General features: G+C 40.1%; 1 protein-coding gene across 1 annotated transcript in view; it reads left to right on the top strand.

Moving 5' to 3' along the window:
• The first annotated feature begins 5,250 nt into the window (after nucleotides 1-5,250).
• Nucleotides 5,251-26,277, top strand: part of GUCA1C (guanylate cyclase activator 1C) — a 42,159-nt gene continuing 21,132 nt past the window's right edge. Inside the window, exon 1 of the mRNA XM_009675070.2 lies at nucleotides 5,251-5,969. Within this exon, the coding sequence (XP_009673365.1) occupies nucleotides 5,766-5,969 (204 nt within the window). The 5' untranslated portion in view covers nucleotides 5,251-5,765. The remainder of the gene's footprint in view (nucleotides 5,970-26,277) is intronic.

Raw genomic sequence — 26,277 nt, 5'->3', positions numbered from 1 at the left:
TATGGAATTACGACCTGTTTATTAAACAGAAGGTGTTTAGCAGTGCTGAGCGTGCGGTGCGTGTTCTTCAGCTTTAGTTTGGGTCAGCACTTTATAGATACAGAGTGTAAAATTAAGCAAAAGGCATTAATGAAACTAAAGATATTTAATATCCTTCTGAAGGAGGGATAGCTTTTATTATTTGTCTTATCTCCTTTTTTCCCCTAGTGTGGGGGAAAGGGGATGGTTTGAATCTGGTTTTTGTTTTTTAGTACTTTTCTATTTGTGTTGCATAAGCCAGTTGCAGGAAAACAATCACATCACCTTAATTCTACTAAAGCCCTTTAGAAAAAGTATTAGGATATTGCCTATGTGACCTTACCAATGATTCAGAAACAGCTTATCAAACTAACTTCCAGAGACATGCAGTAAAGTTTGAGAACCACTGTAAATTAATAATTAAAAAGCAATTAATGTAAGTAGAAGAATTACAGGTTAATTGCCATCTAATCATCTGCTTGATGTAGACTATAACAACTCTTCTGATTTTATTTTTTCATTAGCTGATATCAGTGGCACCGGGTTTTGTCCCTGTAAGCATCCTGGGCCTAGTAGCAGATAGATTTCTGCATATGTATAATTTTTGCCCTTTAGAGAGCGGAGGTAGTACATGATTCGGTAATAAGTCACTAATTTACAGGTTTATTCCTGTCTATTCAGATTTGCGTATTTTCACATATGATCACGCTGAAAAGTTTATAGGCAAATTACAACAGAAAGCATCCTAGCAAGGAAGCACTAGGCCTGTGTGAAAAAATGATGGGAAGATGCAAATAAAAACTTTTAGGGAAAAAATAGTTTTCAAGGCATTTCTAATAAATGTGCAAATTAAAAGTAAGCTGCATTTGCCTTGCATTGTCTCCAGACATCAATCTAAGAAAGAATCTGCTTCAGAAATAGCTTGATTTTTCCAAAATGATCGTTTTTTGTTCTCTGTCTGACCACCAGGTGAATAAATATAAGCCAATTAAATGTTCTTTGGGTCATGCCTGAAATACAAGAATAGCCATACTTCACTAGTCAGATGAAAAGTTCTTCCGATCCACCATCCGGTCACTGCCAATAGCCAGGAGGATATGCCCAGGGAAAGGGTGCCCTGGTCACCTGCCCTGCCTCTAGCAGCCAGTACCTTCTTAACCAGCTGATAAGTTCAATACAGGGATTTAATGAGCTTTTGCTCCATGAAATCATCTAATTGCCTTTTGAACCTGTATTTACTTGTGGCCCCCATACAATCTCAGGGCAATTAGTTCCACATTGTAATGATGCAAGTGTTCATTCTTTAAAACTTCCAAGCGAATCTGTTGCAAATTATTTTGCAGAAATATTTCAAAGCATCCCAGAAAGGATCTCCTAAGGCTGTCTTTCCTTTTCAAAGGAAAGCAAGACTTTTCAGATCAGCGATCTGCTATTTTTATGGCCACAGTTAAGATTGTTGCCTGTCACTGCAGCAAAGGGATCAGATAAAAATTCTAAATGGTGAAGGTTTTCTATGGCCTTAAAGTCCAAGTGTCTTATTCCCATGAATTGCAGAGACTGATGGTGCTAATATATAACACTTAGACTTAGTGAGAATTTTACTGTGAGGGGAAAAGCTTAGTCCCTTGAGGCTTGTCCATAAAACGGCTGTTGATGTCTCTGCCTTGATATTATGGGCTTCACTGTCTGCAATTTTTAGGTTAGAAATCCTTCATTACATTTTCTCATATATTTCATAGCACTGCACAAAGAGGATTCAAAGTCTGCTAGACGTAATTCGTAAAAGCCTCAAGGACCTTTACTTTATAACCTCTGTTAGTAGTCTTGAGTCACTTCCAATACATCATGAAGATCTAAGTGTGGGTGCCATCTGGTACTGCGCTGAGAAGTGCCAGGTGAGCTGGCTTTTTTCTCACTGCGTTCAGAGGAAACTAATCACCTGGTTCATAGCTGCTATTCAGGCAATGGGTTTCTACGTAGGGCTGTTGATTCTGGGCAGGAGGAACTCTCTGGATTTAAAATCTCTTTTCCACCCTGATGCATATGTTCAGCTTCTTGTTTCCAGGCTGCATACTACTTCTATGACATCACCTTCATTTTTTTCATCCTTTCTTGCAGGGTCTCACCTTCTCAAACTCCTGCTAGGCACTCTCATCCCTCTTTCTTTTCCTCTGCTAGCTGTTTTTAACTCCCATTTTATTACACTGCTTGCAGACCCAGCGTGCAAGTTCATCACCACCTCTACTTTCTTCTGCATTCTCTCTTACTCCATTTCTGTTGTCCAGATTTTGCTTGTAGGGTCGTGCATGTGAAGAAATCTAATCTGTGACTCACCCAGGTGTGCAGGTACAGTTCTAACAAAACTGTGCTTTAACTAGAGAAGTCAGTTTTCCTCAGAGTGGTAGTATTAAACTGGTTATAAAAAACAGTAGCAACAAACAAACAAACCCCCAAAACCAGTTTTTCCAGCATAGTACTTCTAATCTGTGTGTACTTCATCATTATAATCCACCTGTACAGCGCTCCTAATTGAAACATGGCCTATAAGAACTCATTTGAAAGCAATTTCTTCTCCTACGTGTGCTTAATTCTGTTTCCGTGCTCCCATTTTATTCTGGATTGTTGCACTGCTTTTTCTAATCTCTGGGGTGTCTATCTCATTTCTTTTCCAATGCTGACTTTTTGCCAATAAGCATGTCTTGTTTGTTCATATGTTTGTTTATTCTGTCAAATGTTGCACTGCAAAATTTAATTTTTTTCAGATTCCTCAAGTAGATGATTTAGAACAGCTTGATGATTATCTTGGAGAGTTACTTAAACAAAATGCAGATTTCTCTGGTGTTTTAATCTTGTCTTCTGTAAAGACAAACATAACAGAGGTAGGAGATCCTTCCATGTTACATGAAGGAAATATGTTTTCAAGGACTGAGATGACTTAGTTTTTGATATTCATATTTATGCTGTTACAATTTTCAGAAACATTTGAAAATGAGAACATACAAAAAATTACTGTGAAGTCTTGTATTCAAGTCTTATATTAAAAAAAAAAAAGCCTGTGGCTTCTGGAATTCAAAACCTTTCATTTTTCTTTTGAACATTCTTGTTATTTCTGGGGAAATAAAAATCTAAGTTGCATATGGGTTTTAAAACACTTATTCTGTTTGCCTGAAGCAGAAATTTGGTAGGTATATACTTGAAAAATTCTGCATTGGCATTTCAGAATAATAGCTGTTGAAAATTCAGATTTGATCAACAAAGATAAAAGACTGAAGATTGCTTCTGCAAGTTACTTTTCTTTGTTTGCTGTTCCTGCCTTTTATAAATACAGTTTTGTAGACAGTTGGCGAATCTTTGCCTGTCATTGATATTTTGAAGTAGAGCATTTCCAAATAGCAGTTCACATATAGCAGGGATTTATTCTGTTTTTATTCAGTATTTTACACAGGTAAACCTGCTGCCTCTCAGTATTGAAGGCTCTGATCCTGTATCAGGCAGCACATTAGCAAACAGCTACCATTGCTCTGTAGAGACTCTTGACAGGGCTTCAAGGAAAGAGTGGAGCTTAGAAAAATCCCCTATTAATGACAGCTACTGTCTATGTTGCTACCAAAGTCCTTTAAACACCAGGAGTGCTTTTTTCCCCATCTCTCCCTCCCCAGCAGCACTGTCCTGAGTGGCTGCAAGCTGGTTTATGCTGTTGGTACATGCAGAAAGTCCTCTCCAGTTGCAGCCCAGTTTGTTGCAGCCCTGCTGCCCTCTGCAGCCAGGGCTTGTACACACTTCCAAGATGTATTTTGCAATTCTAATCTCACGTGGTTAGTGTGTCCCAGCTCTTTCGTTGTCTTGAGAATTAAACTCCAGGTGTCCGCGTGAGCCTCTACGCCGTAACCCTCTACCCTCTCCAAAGACTGCAGGGGCAGCCCGGCCCAGGTCTTGCCATGCTTCCCTTGTGGCTCCCATGCTGTGGGTGCACAGCCGCTCGGCTCCCGTGTTGCGTGAAAGCCAGGTGTGGTCAAAGGACTATAAGAGTTTTTTGCAGTTTTAAGACCCAAACTGTAAGAGATTTGTGTCTCGTGGCTGTCAATACTGCTATCATGACTAACCATGCCCAGGCCTTGCCCAGAGGGAGAATGAGCTCGTGCAGCCCAAGCAGTTCACATGGGCGCCCCATGGGCAGCTGAACCTACAGAGCAAAGTAGAAATGCCAGCCGTTTCGTGCCTGCCTTTCCTCTTCTGAGACCCCACTACGATCTCATAGGTGAGGCTACGCCTTTATGGTAGGTCATTTTTAAACGTAACAATCATATTTTTACACTCCAGCAGCTTATGTGTGCTGTGGTTTATACAATAAGGCTAAAATATACTGTAAGACTGTAAACTGCTATAAACTGCTATACAGTATAGATGTTATATTATAACACTATAAGTTTCCACAGTTCCTCAGCCGCCAAAAGAAGCAGTCCTGCATTCGCTCTGCTGCTCGCCGTTCTTTTCTGTGCCCACTATCTGCTCTCTTGTACAACTCAGTTTTGTGAGACCAGGTAATGCAAAATTTAAATATTTTTGTTTAAAGCTAACCATTTTTATTAGTATTTTATTTTATTGCAAGTTTTAACCTGGGCAAGTTCTTGCAGTTGTTCCCAAGTGCAGCCATGCAAACACTCGTGCTGGCCTAAGAGAGGGGGAGGCATGGGACTGAATGAGCAGTGGTAGTAGGGGAGCAGCTTTTAGGACAATATTGGCTTATGCCAGACTCAGATGCTTGTATGACTGCTCTCTAATGATAGTGGAGTTTGTTTCAGGCTTGGTGGATATCTGCTTTAAGTTCTCTCAGGTTATCCAAGTCAAATCATGTTGCAGGCTTGGCCCATAATCTCTCCATGCAAAGGTTTGGACTATGGTATATAAAAAAGTAATAAAAATGAAAAGTCAGAGTGGACACATTTATGCTGCAAGGCAGCTGTCCAAAAGGTATCCAAATATTAAAATAAGGATAGAGGAAATGTTCTGAGAGGTTTCACTTGAGGGTGGTATTTGAGTAACGCTTCTGTAGATGCTTTGTACCGATTAAAGCTCATGCAGCTCTTACTGCTGCATCTTCAGGTCTCATAGTGGGACTTTGCTTAACTTCTCTCATCCTTTAACATATTCAGCAGCCTATCTTTTTCTCTATGGCTCTTGTCCCAGGAAAGATATGGTGGGAAAGGAAAGCCATTGCAACTCAGCCTACCCTTAAGAGTGCTGTTTTTATCAAGACTGTGCAAGCTACTGAAAAGTGTGTGCATTATGGTTATACATATACTCCCTGCAAAGGTGAAAGGACATTTGGGCTGGAGGTTTAGTTAGATCCCTGTGAATTATTAAAAGGTTTAGAAACTATCCTCAAAGTCTCTCAGTGTTGCTTATTCAATAGGCAGACAATTTATATAACTTCAGCACCGTGGATGCCAATGTGAATCGGGCCACCATCTGCAGCAGTGCAATTTATCCTCATGCTGTGCCGAGGCTCTGAGAGCCAACTGGGTGTAAGACCGTGATCAGCTGATAAAACCTTGCTGCTCTAAAACTGGGCACTGGTAATCTTGCCAGGATGCTATATTTACTTAGTCTATATCTGTAGTGATCTGTAAGAGGTTTAACATAGCTCTCAGAAGCAGAGTTGATGTTTGAACAGTTGTTGTTGAGAAGCAGTTAGACAAAGGAGAATGAATGTTTGGATGAATAAATACTGAAAAAGGGTTTTGGGAATGTTTGATGCTATGGGTGCCGCTGGATCAGCAGATGATATTAATGCCATGGAAATTCATCACTGGTACACAAAATTTATGAAGGAGTGCCCATCTGGACAGCTTTGTTTGCATGAATTTAAACATGTCCTGGATCTGCACGGACTTACTCCAGAAGCTAACAATTATGTTGAACAAGTATTTCATACATTTGACATGGATAAGGTAAGAATTCATTCTTAACTGCATGGCTTTCTTATGGCTGTATCGCTTGGATAGCACGTCCCAAAGCTCTGATAATGCTGAGGTGATGAAGGCAATTCAGAGTGATTGAATAGAAGACTGCTGGCAAAAAAAAATGTGAATGGCCAAAAAACAATTTTGAATGCTTTTCTCCCAGTAAATTTTGCCTGAAAATGATATACAGTCATTCTAATATATGTTCAATAGTTTCCCATCTTTGAAGCCTGAATTTCTGTTGTTATTTTCAGTGTGTTTATGCAACTAAAAGTTTTATTTACGTAACCTTGATTGCAATTTTTTTTTTTTTTTTTTAGCAGTAAGCGTTTACCTGGCTCCGCAGGTATTAAAGCTTAGGGAATACACAACACAGAAACAATATGATGCCTTCTCTCACCAAAAGAAATATTTCCGGGTTTGTTCAAGCACCTTGTATGGCTTAGTCTGGTATCAGTCAATCCCCTTTTCCAAAGACATATCTGTCTTGTTTTGATCTCTCATCCCAGTTTTACTGCTTAACATCCCAGCTGAACCCAAAGGCTTCCAATGGCTGTTACTGGCATTGCTGTCTCTCGTTCTTCCAGCTCAGTGTTCATATAAGTTTCTTTTAGCTGTGAAACCCATCCAGAAGACTGCACCTTATTATTTCCCCCTTAGGCCAAAGTATCACTTCCTATCAAATACTACAAAAGAAATGGAGAGTCATCCGCAATCCCAACTGAAGAGTTCGTCCTTGACTGAAATAAGGTGTAGGCTGAACTGCCGATTCCACGCTGACACTCAAAGTCAGCTTTCAACTGAAGGAGCATGTGGGCCCATCATGACATAAAAACCTATTAAAAAAGAAAGCATTAATGCTCTCTACCTGTGCCATTGACCTCAATGAATTCAGAGAGTAATGAAAAATGTGTTATTACATTACATGCATGACTTTAGCAGGAGGTTAAAACCGATGATCCAAACTGAAACTATCTGGAATAATTCTGTCTACAATCTCCAGAAATAACCTTTCTGTCCTTTGTTATGAAAATTAATTATATTTGTTTCACTGCTTTTCATTTTTCACTTACTGAAAGTAGGCATTACCATGTGTACAGCCGTTGTACATCCAGCATTTAATTCCTTGCATGATGCCCAGTAGCCTAAGAATTCCCAGAGCTGGTACTTTTTGTTATTCCAAGTATTCTTGTTATGCTCATTTCCTTCTAAACTTTAGCTCGTCTTTTTCGGTATTACATAATTCTCTTTTTAAAATAATCTTTAAGTACCATTCCCGTAAAATCATATTCAACATGTGATATTTTCTTTCCAGACAGTTATTGGATGATTAAATATATTGGAATTTGATTAAGCAGAATCATATAACTGGGTAAGTGTGTTAATTACACACTTACTGCTGACTAAGTTGGCCAGTAATTTTCAAGTCCATTAAAATGAAATCTGACGGGAACTAAGTTGTCATTTCACTGTGTTCTTTTCAATTAACAAATAATGTACTGATGCCTTTTGCTCCCCAGGAAAACTTTATCAGTGTTTACTTTCTGAATTGTTGCACGTGGACAGTGTTTGAGCTCACCTGAGAGCTCTTTCAGTTTAGCTTTAGCGTGTGCCAAAGGGCCCTTGACATCGTGGTGCTCCTGAAAATCAATTTCCAAAATGTATTATAGGCTAATATTTTCAAAGCAACTAGTGACCTGAGGCTGTTTCAGAAAATTGAGCCCTTGATTTGTCTTAGTTACTTTTTGGAAAGTTGGAAAGGGCAATGAATGCTTCTTGAAAATCAGGCCTCTGACAGGGTGATAGTGCACCTGTGCACAACCAGCCACAGGCACAGGCAAACTCGGTATTTACCGTGGGATGACTGAGGAAGGAGAGGGAAGAGGTAAGGATCCTTGAAGTTGCTTTGCACCAACGGAAGTGCTCAGGAGAACTTGTCGCTCTTGTTGATGTTGATCTATGTATTTCGAAATATCTGTTCTGCTTGGTAAATGGAGCATCAAATACAGAGAGCTAGAGCAGAATAAGCTCAATCACAAACTTGCAGAGTATGGTTACTCTTTCCCATGTTACCCTGCTCACCTTTCTCTACAGTTTGTAGTCCTTGTAATACTAACTGTAATTAAAACTGTAACAGTTTTCTTTTTTATAATATTTTTAATAATGAGAATGTGTGTATAGATGCTGATGTCTGGGTTTTTTTATATACTTCAAGCATTACGATCCAACAGGTTAAAGTTGTGAAGAGCACTTTTCCGCCTCTAGGTTATTTAGAGTTCCTTTTCATAAGAAAAAAATTATTTTGCCAAGGTCAGTCTGTATGAAGACAAGCTTTGTGTGAGCCTGGGGCTTGTCTAAATAGGGAGAGAACTCCAAACAAAAAATGTGGAGACCTTTTTGTCTTTTTTGTTGTTGTTTACAAGTTACTAACCACAGGTCTTCCCTCCCAGTGCCTTAGCATCCAGTGAGTAGCTTACTCAAGTTATCTGATAAGAGGTATGTCTTAAACTGGACAAGTTATACACAGATCAAATACATAGGTCAAATATACACATGTAACACAGGCTGTTACATGGTCCCATCTATCAGTCTCCGATTCCCTTCTCCTGTCACCCCGTAACTTTTTAATCAATTGGCATGTTTCAACCAAATCTAAAGGCATAGACATTTCAGAAAATTGGTTCTCAAAGGTTTCATGAAAATTGGCAGCTAGGTATCCTTATACACAGAGGATGAGTGCTCTACTTCAGCAAAATTCAATTTCTATTCATTGTTTAAGGCAGCAGCTGGCTGGTGAATAATCAAGCATTTATTTTCTTTTGCCTGCTGAGGATACAGGGTGGAGCTGAGGTACTAGAGTGAGGAGATTTAGGAGACAAAAGACAAAGTCAGTACAAATCTAGACTGCTTTTGTTTTGCTGTTCCAGGAAGAGCTTGTTTAACTATGTTCCATGTTAGACAGAAAAAAGATGTTTCAATGTTTTATCCGTTTTGAAGTTTTCTCCCCATTTTAAAGAAATTAAAAAACAATTTGGCCTTTAGGGCTTCATAAAATCCACTGTAAAACTGTTATGTCAGGCTTATAACCTCATTATTTAACAATGAGCCTCCAGCTAAAGATCTGATGCTCCTTTCCTGTTCTGCAAGATATTTGAAAATTCCTCCATTCCTTACTGTAATCTGAGGCATAGATTTTATTGTGTATTTTCTTAATTGAGCTGTTGCAGCAGAAAGTCCAGGAAAAGTTATTTAGAAGACAGGTTTGGAATGGTATATTTAGAAGAGTCATATATTTGAGATTGTATAGTAAGTATCCTTTTGCAGCTAGTGATCATATGAAAAATGTGGCATCTACTCCCAGATAAAACTCTCTCAGGTGTTCCCCCTTCTCCAACCTTTTTGCATAATTTAGCAGCTGGAAAAGATGGAACACTTAGAGAAATGAATTTACTGAACTAGAATGTTTACCTGAATGTTTTGCTGCTTCCTTTTTTAATAAAAAACAGTCTCACTATTTCTAATGAAATGACAACGGTGTAACTAAAAGATTCAGATATAGCACACAACATCTGGATGAGCTGCAGCTCAGTTTTAGTTCTCCCTTGCCTTGGGTAAGATGCTCTTGTGAGAGCATCGCTGCAAAGCCTGTGGCAAATGAGGACCAGGATCTTTTAAGCTGCATGCCAGGATATTCTGAGCACCCTTGTCTCTGTTTAGTTTGATATGATATGTATATTTTTCTGTTGTAATGTAGGTTTTCTGTGGAACTGTTTGATGGGACTGCAGTCAGGCTTAGGAAACTGATTTAAGTGAAAAAAAGAGTGATCTGTTGGCATTCTAGCCATCTGAGAGTAAAGCATATGAGATTTTTACGGCTTGGTACAGGCTTTCTCAGAAACTGTTCCCTCACATTGTACTTGATCATTCTGACTATATTGACACTTCTCTAACCGAAGTGAAGTCTGAGCAATGAAGAAAAGTCAGTTGTGGCAGGAGGAGACAGCTGTAACTGCCAAAGATAGATATAGCACAGTTGAAGCCTTATGCTTGGGAAGAGCGTTGTTAACATAGAATCTGCAGCCATTTGAAACAAAAAATTAGTTCATAGCAAAATTTGTCTGAGTATAGGGCTAATTTAGTCAGATGAGTCCCGAGGCAATTTCAGCTCAAAGAAAAGTTAGAATTTTGTCCTGAAACCGTGGCAGACCAGTGAAATTTCTTAAACTTCAGTGGTACTAAAAAGTCTTCTTGGGACCAAACCTCAGGAAGGTTTCAGCCCTAATATTCATGGAATCACAGAATAATATAAGTTGGAGGTCATCTAGTCCAACCTCCTGCTCAGGGTAGGTCCAGTTAGACCAGCCTGCTCAGGGCCTTGTCCAGTCAAGTTTTGACTCTCTCAGCAATGAGGTTCCTCAGCCTCTCTTGGCACCTGCTCCACTGCCCAACCTCTCTCACGATGGGAATTTTTTCCCTTATATTGACTTGGAATTTCCTATGTTTCAGCCAGCGCTTGTCCCACACCTCTGGAGATGATCTGGCTCTGTCTCCTCTGCACCCCGAGGAGGCAGCTGCAGGCAGCACTAGGGGCTCCCCCAGCCTCCCTCCTCCCGGTTGAAGGAGCCCAGCTCTCACAGCCTCTCCTCCCACGTCCTAGGCTCCAGCCCCCACCAGGTTGGTGGCTCACCGCTGGGCTGGCTCCAACACAGCAGGTCACCCTTGTACTAGGGAGCCCCAAATTGGACACGGTGCTGCAGGGGAAGTCTCACTCATGCCAAATAGAGGGGAAGGAGCACTTCCCTCGCCTGGCTGGCTGCAGTCGTGCTAGTGCAGCCCTGTATGTGGTTGGCCACCTTCCCTGCAAGGGCACGCAGCTGGCTTGTGTGCAAGTTGCTGTTCACCAGGTCTCCAGATCTGTTTCTGCAAAACAGTTTTCCAGTCGGGTGGCCCCAGCCCCTTCTGCTGCATGGGGTCACCTCAGCAGGATGTGGTGCTTGGCCATGCTGGACATTAGGAGGGTGCTGCCAGCCTGCTTCTCCAGCCTCTCTGGGTCCCTCAGAAGGGCAGTCCTGCCCCAGTGTATCCACTGCTCTCCTTAAGTTGGTGTCTTCTGCTGACTTGCTGAGAGTGCACTTGATCCCATCATCTAGGTTACTAATAAAGACGTTAAACAGTATTGGCCCTAGTATTAATCCCTGTGGGATGCCACTAGTAGCCAGCTACCAGCTGGACTTCATATTTGCTAGTCAGTACCGTTGGAGCCCAACAGCCAAGACACTTTCCCACGCACCTTATCGCCCATTTATCTAGTCCGTATCTCACCAGTTTGGCTATAAGGACGCTATGGGAGACCACATCAAAGGCCTTGGCCAAAGTAAAGGTAAACGACAGCCACTGCTTTCCATTTCCCATTCTGTTCCACAGCATCTCTGTTCCTTTCTCCATCACTGAACTGAAAGGCGCATCCACTCCTATTTTGAAAGGCAAAAACATGTGCTTCCTTGCAAATGAATCATTTCCTGAATCCATCTGAGTTGCATGTGAACAGTTTGTATTTACTGAAGATCTGGTCCTGAGTGTTGAGAAGAGAACATACGGAGTGGCACATTCTAGTAGATCAGATGTTAAGTTTGCATGTGCTACAGAAATTTTTTGTAATCCCCAGGGCACTGCTGTAGTTTGTTTTAAACAACAAAAAAAAAAAACTTGTGTTTTAAAATTTATCAGAGACTTTGAAAGGAAATGTGTAAAACGGAATTGAGTTTATTACAGTTTTGCTTTCCTCTGGGTATAATTTTGTGGAAAAACATGGGACATTCTATTCTAGCTTCTTAGAGCGCTGTAAGGTTATATCTCTTGCCCTGTCTTCTTTAGCAGATTTCCAGATTTCTTTTAGCAGTTTGAAGATTTCCATGGGTCATACTGGAACACCTTATTCAGGAGAAAAGGAATTTAAGGAGTTAGGTTTATTTCATCAAAAACCAAGAATATTGCTCACTGATTAGCATAAGAGAATCAGGTTTTATCTAATAAATATGGATGCCTACACTGTAGGTATTTGCTAGGTTTAAGCTTGGCTCCCATGTATAAACAGATAGAAAGAAATATGCGCTTCTAGTTTGTGATTCATCTTATTGCAAGACATTTGTCTAAGTAGGCCAGATTAATTGCACACTGGAAACTTTTATTTCTTTCTGTTAAAGGAACTCTACACAACTTACAGAGGTTGTAGTGGTGTGAATCCTAGCGGAGGCGAGTGGACAATGCTGTGATTTTAAAACATAAGTTTTATATACATCTTTGTTGACTGTAAGAACAGATTTACCAAAATAAAAAGCCCATCTAGCCTCCTATTGTGGCCAATAGCAGATGCCATAGGAAAAATATAGGGATAGGGCAACTATACAGCAATACGTGCCCAGAACACCCTTCCAATTTCCATGAATTTGTGGCTTACATTTCCAGAGCGGTAATTTCCAGCTGGTAATTTTGTATTAAATAGCCTCATTGAGTTTTTCTTCTATGGATTTTTCCAGTCTGTTTGAACACATGCAAGTCATTTACCATCCACAGCACTGTGAGGGAAAAAGCTCTCCTGTGGGAACGTCATGGGATTGCTGGAATAATGTTAGAAAAAGGATCTGTTCCTAACTGTCTCTCAGCCTTTAAAATTAGGGTTGAAGTAAACTGTGCACAGCTCAGATGCACTTCTGTTTTGAGAGATTTTTCTAGAGAGATCTTTCGTGATATATTTAAGCCAAATAACTGTGTGTGATGGCTTTATAACTGGTAAACCATGTTAGTGTGTTTTACTGCTATGAATTATAAGAAAATAACAGTTTTTCACCAAGTAGCTTCCAGATTTATGAAGGCAGTCTAAATTCAGTGGTTTGCCTCTTCTTAGATGTTTGCTTTATGAGCCAGTAAACTTGCTCCTAAAACCTGACCTGTGTTATAGTACAATCACAGCACATTTGTCTTCTGGATTCTGGGCTTGCTACAGAAGCCCAGCTCAAGCTCCTTTCTGTGCTTAGTAGAGCCAAAGGATCTAATTTCAAGATGACTCAGCTCTTCACAGGTTAGATGAACCTTACTCACTCTTTTCTCCCTTATGCTTTGGTACAATAACAACCTACCTGCTTTGGTCAGCAGAAACTGTTTAGCTCTTTCTTAGCAGAATAAAGAAATATAATTTTTAATCTATTTGTGAAAGAAATGTCACATCAGTCAAGGTTCCTAAGCCCTCTGAAGTGTCATAAGATTTAGGAATGCAAGAAGTCAGTATTGTTCAGACTGTCTTATCTGCTACAATGCAATTTTATTTCTAGATTTCTCAGAGGTTGAGAATTGCAAGATTAGGTTCATTTTATATGAAGTCTATATACTATTTTTATTCTGTTGATGCATCAGATTTTGTCAGCTGCTGTGATGGCAGCATCAGTGCCAAATCTTTGACATTGCTGGATGGGGAAAAGAATTTGGACATAACCTCTCATAGTATGACTTTGGTGTTCAAGGTGTGACATTCTCAAAAAATAAGGGATTTCAGTGGGCCACAGGCTGCTCCCTGAACCTGAAATTACTGACGGTGTCCTTATAAACTTCCACTTTCCATAATATTGAAAGAGCCATACTTCACAAACTCAAATTTCTACCCCTGTACTATCTGAGTACCCATCACTGAGACTGCGAACAGAATATGCGTTAAATGGATTATGCATATGAAGTGATATGATTACATTTTCAGTGTCACCCCCATGCTCTTACTGTTTCAGGATGAAAGGAATAAGAAAGTGTTCCTTGTTCTTTTTGCCTTAAGACCGTATGGAAAGCAGTTATCTCAGGCTTGGTGTAGATAGCACAGATAAGTCAAATACAAAGCATATTTTTTTAATGGAAGAAAGAGTCATGAATGCCTTTAGCAGAAAAGCCTCCTTCTGTAAATTTCCTTAGCTCTGTTTTATATATTCTCTGAACAACTTTCAGGTTCTCATGTGTGGCTTTCAACAATTTTTGACTTTAAATAACCTGACAGTTCATGTGAGAGATTAGCAGAGCATTTGTTTTCAAAACTAATGTTATACGCCTGTGGTCTATTTGCGTATAAGCCTTCTTCAGTAGGATGAACACTCCCTGGCACACACTAATGCCACTATCTCAGGAAAGACCTCTTCCTGTGCTAGAGTTACCACATACATTACGAGTATTTTGCAGTATTTGTGATTCTCCCCATTTCCCAAGGGACTGAAGGGAAAGCCCACCAAACAAAGCACAGCAACACAATTTCATGATTTGGGTAGCATTCAAAATCACCGTAGCCAGCACAATTTTAGTGGCTGGAGGTTAGCACCAAGAGCACCATGGCTGAGAACACAGTGGCAGCAAACCTGGTGCAGGCTCTTACACAACATAAGCACAAATTTCATCTTTTGACTTCAAGAGCACCTTTGCAGAAGCAGTGAGCCCTGGAAGTGCCTGGAGGTTTTGGGGTAGCTCTGGCCTGAGAGAAGAATCCAGCTATCGACAAAACCTGCTTGCGTTCAAACAGATCCTGGAGGGTGAGCTCTCACAGTTTCTCCTTCTATCTCATGCAGACCTGCAGGGATCGTTAAGAGGTTTGTGGTGGTTTGGCAGTTCCTGGTTTGTGGCTGAGCTGGGGGCAAGCCTGGGAACGCAGCAGCACCACGTGGCGACCAACAGCGCAGGCTGGGCAGGGATGAGAGGCAGCTGGCCTCATGGGTGCCAGGCAATTGGTTGCGGATTTTGCTGCTATAGAAAACCATCTGCGGTACAAGAAATTATCAACCAGTGCCCTTCTGGACAGCTTTCTCAGGAGTTTAAGGCAATACTTGGTTGATGCAGTATGAACCTTCAGGCAATCATGTATGTTGAGCAATTGTTTCATATTTTTGATGTGAACAAGGTAAGATAGTTTTTGGACTATTTTTGTCCTAAAATGTATGCGTTAGTATGAACAGTAGAAGACTGTTGTAGTGATATCAAATAAAAGGGGGGGGTCAATAACCAGGATTTTGTTTTCCTCATTGATTTCCAGCAGCTGCGCAGCACTACCTGAATTCAGAAAACTGGATTTGTTGGACTCTTCAACATTGTTCAGGTTGTTTAAGAGAAGAGCTCTTCAAAAATGTACTAAATAAGATGAAGTTAGATTGCTTGCAGTTAGGACTGGAAAAAGTCTTAAAATACCCATGTTCCCTCCCTTTCACTACTGTAATGTTATGTGAGTTTTTTTTGTCCCTGCTCTTCTTTTTTAAAGTGATTTTCTCCACCCTCTCCAAAGCAAAATCTCTTCAGAACTGCATGTTTTCGACAGCTGCAATGAATCCAAATTTTCTTTTTCTCTTTTTTATTATCATTATTTTTACTATTATTTGAAACAATTGTAAAACAGTAATACAGTTATTTTCCCTCCCTGTCTGTCTTCTGAAAGAAAGCAACCTTTATAGCAGAGCAGGGGAAAGAAGATAGACTTGAGTTAGCGTATAGAAGATCAGAAATCTGGAGAAAGATAGTGCTATTTCTTGTAAAGGATGAAGGGAAAGAAGCAAGAAGTGCAATGAAAAAAGTAGAGTCAAAAAGTAGGAATAGACAGGAATAAGATTCTTCCTTCGCCAGGAGGGAGAAGAAATATGAAACTAATAGCATTGTCCTGCAGAGAGATCCAAGACCACATTTCCAACAGACAAAGAAAAGCACTGAAACAAGAAATACTAAACACAAATACTGGATAATTTAGCAATTGCAACAAATAACTGTAATTCTAATTGGAGCCACTAGGAGATGCAAGTTGCTCAGTGTCTGTTAGCGTTGGGAAACAGAAAACATCAAGGAGAGCATCTCCAATAAATACAATGGCACCTAGTCAGGGACAACCTCTCCGTTTAATTAAAGGTTTACTAATGTGTCTTTCCATTGGCTCTGTTTCCCCTCTTTCAAAATGCTCAAGTCTGCGGGTTTTATTGCTGTTTAAAAAAAGGTATTTTAATATTCGACGTTCTTCCAAATGGCTGTGCTGTGTAGGCAGATAAAAACAAAAAGCCAGGATTTAGAGTTGTTTAGGAATCTATAATGCTGTTAACTGGAAAAAGCCAATTTGTCTAAGCTGAAATCCTTTATGAAAATAGCCTGCAGCATCAACATCTTGCTGTGATGGAGGTTAAGTCACAGATATGACCCATAATACATAGATTTTTTTGGCACTCTATAAACAAGAATTTATGAATTTAAATTGAAAATGACACATTTAAAATAAATTTAAGTTAATGATAACTACAGAATGTTGAAAATCAAGTGTTTAAAAACTTTTCAAAATTAAGTATTTGATCTTTTTTTTCCTTCCTCCTCAGAGTATCAGCATGCAAGAGGGGTTTATTTTCTGTCTATTTCTCACAGGTGGAGTCAGGACACCTTTTGACACCTCAGATTTTTCACTGGATGACGCAATTGTTTCTTTATGTTTTCAACAGGACCACTTAAAAGTAACAGTTTAACTGTCTTTAGACTGTCTTTCTGTTGGTCCCACTTGCAGTTCCCTGGTGCCCACGAGGCAGTCTAGAAAAATCAGTGAATTTGCAACAGCTACAAAAAGAGGGTGTTCCTGACCCTGTAGGCATAACTGTCGTAGGAGGATATATCTCTCGGATGACTGGAAACCTTGATGCAAACAGCAGTTTCAGGAATGGGCCCATAGTGCCATGTTTTCAACTCTAAATGGAAATCAGAAATTCAGTGTCTCAGAGTACTCCCTATAACCATTAAAATGAAAACAAAGGTACTATAAATGTGTTTTTTGGGAGCGTAAGACTTGTTATTTCATTAGACTCAGGCTGTTGGATATTTATAGATACCGGTGCACTGTACTATGTGTGGCTAACAAGATCAAGCGAGTCATATGTGTAAGCGGTTAGTTTAATGATAAAAAGGCCTAGGGAAATCTACCCACAACTAAGATAAGCACAATTTCTTGTCTCGTCACCAGGACATGTATCACTGGGCTGCACTTAAAATCTCTGAGTCACTAATAATGAAGGAATACTACAAAAAGGAATCAGACATAACAGGCTTCTGTAGATATCTTTCAATACGGTCACTGCCTTTTGTTTGTATTTTAGAACCTTTCACAGACCCAAGGAGTTGATTGCTAGTAGGAATATAATATAAGGTATACAAGGAATTGGATCGTGAACTACCAAAGCTGTGATCAATATTTTCAATCAGAGAATAATTAAGTGATTGTACACATATTTCTGCACGCTTTGCTGGGTATGCCATGGCTAAAATGCCACAGAAAATAATTATGAGCTCTCTTCTTCTCCTCCCTATGCTTGTGTTAGGAAATTGGTGGGTCTGCTCTTCTATGGCAGAGATTGGCAATTGTGTCCTACTAGAGACGTGCCTCATCAGGGTTTATTCTGGTTTATAGAGGGGAGGGAATTGATCCTTAAAAGCAAGCCCCCATCCTGATGAAGATATGGGAGGAGGAAAGGTTGCCTCCTTATAACATACACAGGAGGAGGAAAGTATGATTTAGAAATTAAATACTCATTCAAATTAGTACAAAAGTGGAAGGTGGGCTAAGGGGAGAAGATTGTGATGCTCAGTTTTGGACTCAAAAAAAAAAAAAAAAGTAAAACCTCCATGGGGTAAGTTTTATGATCAGGGTAGGCCATTACAGCTCTCCATGCAAGATAACCTCCGCTTTTTGCAATTTTATCTGGTTTCAGATGGCTTTCTCTCACTTTGTCAGTCTAGGTGGTCTCTCAGACACCTCACCTAGTTCTGATTTGATCTGGGAGGTTGCATCTGCCTTAGGAGACACAACTGGATGCTGAAGCTGGTGGGAGATGAGAAGTAGCTATAAGCACATTGGGAGCTGGTAGCACGTCCCGTGGAGGTAGCTCCCCTCTGCTCCTGAAGCTATCAGTGGCAGGTGCCTGGCGAGGGTGCAAGAGCAGCTGCAGGCATCTGCATGCACCCAGCATGAGCAGGTCACAGTGTCTGATAGCAGCAGGGTAGGGGAAGGAAAGGCACTGTCAGATGGGCGAGACAAGGGCAAAGTCCAGAAGCACGGGCTGCATCACACAGGAAGGAGAAATTGCACTTTTCAAAGCAAATGGCAGGTAGAAATAGCGGAGGAAGGAAAGAGGCAGTGGAGATGGAGTGAACCAGAATGGATTCAAAAATCAAGAGGAAAAGACAAAAAGTGAATTAGAGAAGTGGCACAACTTCAGAGGAGAATCATCTTTAGACACGTTAGATAAGCTTTTCATTTGAATGCATTTAAAATTCAGCATTCATCGCTTCAAGCTCTAGCAGTTGTTTCTTTTTGTCTTACACTTCAAGGTGGCATTCAGCTGAATCTGCGACAGTTGAAGACGTGTGACCTCCTGGTTTTATAACGCAGGGATTTAGTATCTACTGTTTACAACTGAGTTACCACTGCTTTCATAATGCCCAAGGGAATCAGAATATTCTCTTGTTCACTTACCTGCCATTTCTCATTATCAAGGTAGTCTCTGAGCACCGGCTGTGAAGTTACAGAAAAAGCAACCTCTATTTCCCAACTCCAGTCATAAGATTACCTCTTTTTACTTGGAAAGAAATTCAGATGACATTGTCCCTTCCAAAACTAATGAGATTTTGTATCCTTCTCAGAGCAGGATTAATGAATGTGGTGTTTTCTTGTGTTTCCCTGCAGAGATAGTTTTGCTTTATCCACAATGTGCATTTTCTGTGTGCCATCTTCCCACACTTTTGCAGCAGTCTGTCCTTGAAGCAACCATCTTTTGTATTACAGGGCTGTCATCTTCAGTGCAAGTACACAGTTTCACTGTTGCCTGTTTGAAATTACTGCTTAATTCGCAGAATATTATACAGACTCCAGAAAGCTATTACAGCTTCTTAGCATGGTTAATGTAGATCTCAATAGATGCTGTCATTTTATCTTCCTCTTTTAGCATCAGACCAGTTCAGTATGGATAGCTCATTTGCAATTGCTTCACTATGCTTCCTCTGCACAAACTGGTCTCTATACCCTTTGTTTAAGTTTTCTTAAAAACACCTTTGCTATACTAATTTCTTCCGTTCAGCTCCACATTGTTATGAATTTTTCTCTCCTCGTTTATGAAAGTAGAAATGCTCCATTGCCATTGGCTTCAGGGACGGGTGATTTCTGTAGAATTACTACTCTGGCAGCACCTGCTTTCTCTCTGTGGGTTTATTAACAGGTGTCAAACTATGCAGCAGGTTATGAATTTTAGTCTTTTTTGGCTCCATAAACATGCCTCCTGGTTTTTTTTGTTTTTTGTCAGGTGTAATATCAGCTATTACATACATTTCCAGTCTCTCACTAGGGGAGGGATGCTGTTAGATTGAACTATGAAACAAGTCACTTTTTCCCTGGGCATTTTTACTGTCTTTTACATTTATTTTAGTTACTGTTAAATTAAACTAAAGGGATTCTGAGAACAGGTATTAAGCTAAAGTTGGAATGATCTTAAAGTTACATTTTCATGTAAGTTTTCTACCATACTGTGCAAAATTTGACAAAATCTGACTGGTGAAATATATGAACACAATTTCATTTCTAAGATCTCATTTTGAAGCCAATGCAGCAGCCCCTCTAATGTGCCTCAGTTGCTAAGGGGAGATTTCCCCAAGACTTGTTATCTGGAAGCTGGTAGCTGCTGTGTGGCATTTTGGGGGGAGTGGGAAGGGCGAGGACAGAGAAAAATATGGGAGAGGAGAAAGGGATCTTCACAGATGTGAGCAACTCCCAAGTTCCCTGTGCCTAACTGGGATCCTGGGAACAGAGTTTGCACAAGGTGAAGAGATGCAAGAGCACTGTCGTTGTGCGAGTGGAACAGATTTCTTCTGAGATACCCTTCCAAGAGGAAGCGTGACAAGCACTGGGTGAGTTATTGATGGACAGTTCTTGCCTAATCGTATTAGATAAAGTGTGTAGCCTGCTTAAGTCATGTTCCTGGTGCCCTATCTTTCTCTGGTATTTGATACAATGACTTTCCATTGCTTTAGGAACCTGGGCATGATAGCCGAAGAAGAAATTCAAGGTTTGGTCAGACTCTGCATAGACAAGAGGCTTGTCTGCTCCTTTCCCTTCAGCTCCCTTGCCCATACTTCCTTTTCCCATGCCCTCCTCGCCACCCCAGCCGACACTCACCTGCAGATGAGCAGCCGACTAGAGCAAAGGTGCTCCCCGCTCTGGAGAGAAGAGCTTTTCATGGCACGACTGGGAAGCTGTTGTGTTGTCCCCCTCCGACCCCCACCTTTTTGCCTCAGCTCAGAGGCTCCCTCCGCTCTCAGTAATGGTTCGAGCCATGCAAGGACTCCTTTGTCCTCCCAGACATGGCACCAGAGCTGAGCTCCCCCGTCCCAGGGGTGTCCCTTGCACCCTTGGACACTGCAGAAACACAATCCCTGGGATCAGGCAGCTGCTCTAGGGCTCAGAGCTGGTCCCTGGGAGGAAAGATGGCACCATAGAAGCCACCCAGTTTCCTGTATGTGCTCTCCCTACTAAACCAGGTTTGGCTGAACCCATGACAATGTTCATGTCTTCTTCCTGTGAGATCTTCAAAAGTTCACAAGCTCTTGAGGAGCATTCAAATTCTGTTCCTCATACGCCTCATTAGGAAGTGTATGTTATGAAACTTAATGATGTCCTTGTGGAGAGAGCTGTAGCATAACCCTTTTTCAGCCTGTGGAGTCCTCTGCAAAAATTGACCTGATCCCATAAAATATTGCTTGCTCTCTGGCTTAAGTTGGGCCTAAGGGAGGTTGCTTTTTTTCGCAAGGCGTTCAGCACCTCCCAGGACTGTGCTCTTTAACTCCACCATGTGATTGTAAGTGAAAAGGATAAGTGGGTGGGACTGTCTTCTCCCTACATCTCTAACATCCTATGATTTTACACTAGTATTTTTAGCTCCAGATTTGCCTTTGCTATAGCAAAGCTCCTGAGCCGTTCATCTCCCTGTATAGGAGATAATCAGTACAGAAGTGTTATTGGTATCTAACGCCTTCCCTGACCTTATAGAGGAAGAAATAGTTCAGTTCCTGAAAGCCGAAGGATAAAAAGCAGAATATAGCACTGACCAACAGCAAGGAAACTTATTTTAATCAGTTAACAGATCAGGCAGATTCTTCTTGAAGAAGTTACTGTAAGAGAGTCCTGTTCTGCTCAGGTTCTGGCTCATAACCAGTTCCTTGCATTTTATTTGGGGCATCCTTGCCAAGAGGGGGAAAATAGTATGTAATTGCACACAGATACAAGAGACAGTACAGCGTCTTCATGGTAGGAAGTGCATCAAGGAGGAGTCGAAAAAACTGATTTGAGAGAGTCTTAATCCACCTGCATGGTAGAAGATGTAACAACAGGCATGTCTGTTCACCCTCTTGACCTTTTACGTCCTTATTTATAGTATAAATTAATAGTACAAACTATTATTTACAGCCAATGCAGGATTAGACTTTTATGTGTTGCTAGTGGTTTGCAAATAGTTTAAAGTCAACCAGTCTGAAGGTCTGTTTTTCCATTTTCTAACATGCATGTTCATAGTCAGTGGGAGAGACTGGATTTTCATGGATTGTAATTTCAGCATGGCTCTGTTTACTGGTACTTTAGCCATGTTACAAAACCCCAGCTGGTTTAAAACCAGGCATTAACGGTAACCTCACATGGGTACAGATAGTCACTAAATAAAAATAGAAACTTACACTGTAAGAGGTTTACCGTAGCCATTTAAGTGCAGTATTTGTCTGAATTCTGATAGTGAGCAAGCCTCTGAGCCTGAGAGATATAAAGTGAGAAAAAGGGACATTTGCTGTATAACAATATGGGTGCCGGTGAATCATTACCAGGTGATGGCCCTGCCCTAGAGATGCACCATTATTACAGCAAATTTATGAGAGAGTGCCCATCTGGGCAACTTAGTCTGCACGAATTCAAGAAACTTCTGGGTCTGCAAGCACTGGATCCACAGGGAGATGTATACATTAAACGAGTGTTTGATATCTTTGATCTGAACCAGGTAAACCTTCTTTTCTTTATTTCTTTAATCTCATACTATGACTTTGTTTGCAAGTTGCAGCCTGCAGGCTCTTTTTTGTGCTCTGCTCACCAAACTGCTGCTGGGGAGAGGTTTCCAATTATGGTGCACTAGAGGTACCCTGAATTCACACGAGCTTTTTGTAGAGATTTACAGTTGTGTTGTGTTTGAGTTTCTGTTAAGTATAATGATTGCGTTTCTTTTACCATACAGCCTGGATTATTTTGTTTCTTTTTCTAACGTTGTTAACAGCGCTCTGTTTTCGTAAGTTTAATTATATTGGTTTTCCTTTATTCCTGAGACTAACAACGTCTATTTTTTAAGGTATACTTTCAGAAATAACAAATACCAATCAAACACTTTTCAAATGCATGTTTTATATGCATTTGAGCTCAACCTTTTATATGGTTAAGTTGGGAATAAAATGGCAACAGCCCAGCCTCTCAGGGCAGGAGAAACAAACGCTGTATGTTACCCATGAGGTGAAACAAGGGTATCTCCTCTTTCCATATGTTTACTTTTTGTCCTCTTCCCTTTCTACAGGTTTTTCTTCTCCCTGGGAATTCTGACTGAAATATAGGGTCTGGTCCTGAAAAGTGCTTTTAGTTAAGTACTTTTAATTAAGTACATCCATGATAAGTGGTCAATGGATGGCTAACTGGGAGTATCACACTGTGTGATCTTAAATGGCAGTTATGATTGTACAAATAAGGGGTCGTTATCCTTCGGTGACATTATGCAGAACATTCAGGCACTCTACATTGTTAAATAGATGATAACCTTTCATCTGCAAGCCACAGAAGTCAATGGAAGTATGTGATTGCCTGTATAACCTGCTTGAATTCAGAAATAATTTGGTCATCTGGGCTTTTGCTTACATTCAGTTTCCCTCAGTATTATAGAGACTTCTCAGATTTGCAGGCCAAAGTTTGATTTCCTTTTCTTTTGTGCTCTTGTCTGGTTGTTACTTTCTAATAAAGGGGTCATTATCACAGTGAGCAGTGGAGCATATAAAACTTTTCGATAGAAATGTTTCCCTTTTTCTTAGTAGTACCATTTATATGGAAGTACTGTTTAGCTGGAGAGCTGGCAAACTTGAACTTTCTCTCATTCTTCCCCCAGCTGACTCTTTTATAGACAGATGATGTGATTTTTTTGCTTGTCTAACTTTTTGTGTACAGACAATATCAGGGTTTAAGAGTGATTTTTTTCAGTTTAAATTTTTTATAACTTCTCTTGCTGACACTTATATTTAAAAGCAAGGAGAATAATTGACAGTTGATCTAAGTCTAAAGAAACTCATTGGAAAACTGAAGTTATTTAATCAGGCCCTCTACTCTCAGCATAAAATATTTTGCTCTCACGTAGGTTTTTGTTTTCTCCTAGTAGGCATCTGCTCAGAAAGCTGTGTTAAAACAGCTCAGGCCTCAGATTAATCTACGATACCAATTATAGCAGCTTAATGCTTCCTGAGTTAAGTCAAGGCCACTGATGCTTAGAGACAGTCTATCATAGAGTAAGATGATAAACGCTCTTAAAAGGTGCATAGGCTTTCTCCTCTGTGTTTAAAGAATGGCCAGTTGCAAAACCTCTCACAGGTAAAGTGAGTAATCTTAACCTCACCGGAAGCCAATGGGACTTATGTTGAAAAAAGCTACTGTAGTGGATTGCGTTTCACCTCCTTGTTAAGCTTGTCGCTTCCAGTTGAGATCTGTTGCAGGTATCTTTCCCTTACCTTTAAAAAGGATTAAATGGATTTCCATATAAAAAAAACCAAAATTGTCAGTAAGCTGGCAGTGGTGAAACAGAATTGTGCTGGTGTGGCAGTTTTTCGCCCCATTTGTGATAGATTGAAAGCCTTGGCAAAGCTTGTTTCACTAAGTCATCCATACAAGCACCAACTGCAAGCCAACCTTTGCAGTTCCCTGGATTTCTTCAAGTTGGAGATAATAAAGGAGCTCAGCTCCCCGCTGGTAGAAATGGCTCTGGTCAGTGGGTATATGACAGGGAGGGGAACATCCCCCCAGCACAACTCAGTGTAATGCAGAGATACTCAGGATACCTCTGGTCTGGGCAGCAGCCAAACCAGGGTAGCTCAGAGCATTGCCCTAACTCACCATGCTGTAAGGGCAATGCCACCCCGGCTGTGTGGCTTCAGGACCTCCGTCACCTTGCTGGTTTTTGTATGGTAAATCGCTGCACTGCACAGGTACTCAAGCCCCTGGCTCCAAAGTGGGCACCTGTTCAATGGATAAAAGCTGTTTCCAGTCAGTACCCCCATTTCTGTTGGGGTTTAGTGATACGGTCTATGTCCTAATTTTCTTTTAGACAAACTTCCTTCTCAGGAATGTAGCACATAAAAGCTAACCATTTGCTTGTGTATGTGTTTGTGCAGACCACCTTATATTCCAAAGGCAAGTCAAAGACACGAAGTATGCAGTATGTCTTTAGTTTTTCCAAGTCTCTTAAGAACAAAGGTGCTACGTCAAAGCTTTTTTCCCTTCCTTGATCTCTGCGGGATGCTTTGCTAATAAAGAAATAAATAAATAAGTAATTGTGCTATTGAGTTAGAAAGCTGCTCTTCATCACTCTTAGCTCCAGTGAAAAAGAAAAATGCTGAACATTCAGAACTGTAATTGCACAGTAAACTTTTCCTGAGTTATCGCTAGGAGTGCAGGAGTTAGCATTTAAGCAACTGTTTTATTCATGACTCGTACATTAATACTAGCAAGCATTATTTATACAAGGGCAATGGCAATATAATAAATGGTAAGTTTATCTTTTGTCACAGCTTTCCAAGGAAAGTCTTCAAAAATAATGTTCTCATTAAAATACAAGTGCAACAGAGGTCATTTTTAAGAGACTCCTTTTATTAGGTTGTTTTAGGGAGAAGTGATTTCAGTCTTCTTCACTCTTAAGCTATTTGTAACACAACAGTGAAAAAGCATCAACCAAATACAACAGTTCAGCAAATAAAAGCACACTGAACTCCTCCTGCTTTTTTAGTTCCTCTACGTCTCAGGCCATGAGTCCTTGTTCAGGCAGCTTGTTGATGAATTTCAGGGAGACAAATTTATGTGTATCTAAAATATGTAAGTGCTTACCAAATACGATGATGTATATTTAGTTTTCTGTGAGAAAATATATAATATGTATTTCTGACAGATTTTTATATCATTCAAGAGTGAAGTTACACCAGTGCTAAAGGAGAGAGCATTTCTAGAAAAAGATTGCCTGGTATGTCAATAATACATTGGTAGTGTTAGCTGTTCTTAAATGGAACTAAGGAAAAAAATCCTATATCTAATATTGCTACTAATTCACACTTTTATTCTAAGAAGCCTTCTCACTTTAAATCAAAACCCAGATCACGATATTATAATAGTTTATTTCTGTTTATTGTAACTAGAAAACACATACGCTGAAATCTTCTTTAACTAACTTTGGTGCTTTCTATTGATGAGATTTATCGTGACATTAAAAGTTATCTGAAAAACTTGGTCATTAGGTCAATGTATTGCCATCCATCTTCAATAGCTTGCAGTTAGACTTGCCACTGCTTAATGTATTAGTTGAATAATGCAAGGATTGACTGGTTTGTGACCTGTAAAGAACAAAATTCACCGTTATTTAATACGTGAAACAACGTACTAGGAATGGGGTGCTGCCATTGTAGTTCTCTTATTGCTTATTTTGTCATTAATTGAAACTAGCCACAGGAATAAGTGTCTGTCACTATGTAAGAAAATTGAATTTTAAAAGGTAGGATAAACTGTGAAAAGTAAAGAAGATTAGTAGGATTTTGGTATGTAGCACTAGAGGAAAATTATGGAAGTCCAAGGATTTTCTGTCAGCTCTTTATAAAGCACTGGCTAGTCTCAGTAGAGAACAGTATTTTTTGCTACACTTAAGCAGAGAGAAAGTTGGTAGATGTAGAAAAATGGACACTCCGCAGCAAAGGGTTCAAGAAATTTTTAGAGAAAGAACCACCTATTGATGTCAGTCTTTGGTCATCTTTCTAGTTTGTGCTTTTTCATTTAGTATTTAAAGTAGCACTGTGATGAACTAGAGTTTGTCTGACATTGTTATGCAGATTAGACTATAAAAATAGATTTAAAAAGGAATTCGTTTAAAAGTCTTAAGAAGAAAGCCCAAAAAAGGATGCTGGATGTAGGATAGATAATAAAGTATGCAAAAACGGGTTACTTAAATAG

The sequence above is a fragment of the Struthio camelus genome, chromosome 1, assembly GCF_040807025.1.
Source record: "Struthio camelus isolate bStrCam1 chromosome 1, bStrCam1.hap1, whole genome shotgun sequence".
Classification (NCBI taxonomy): domain Eukaryota; kingdom Metazoa; phylum Chordata; class Aves; order Struthioniformes; family Struthionidae; genus Struthio; species Struthio camelus.
Note: the sequence above shows the minus strand (reverse complement) of the source record. Positions and strands in the feature narration are given on the sequence as shown.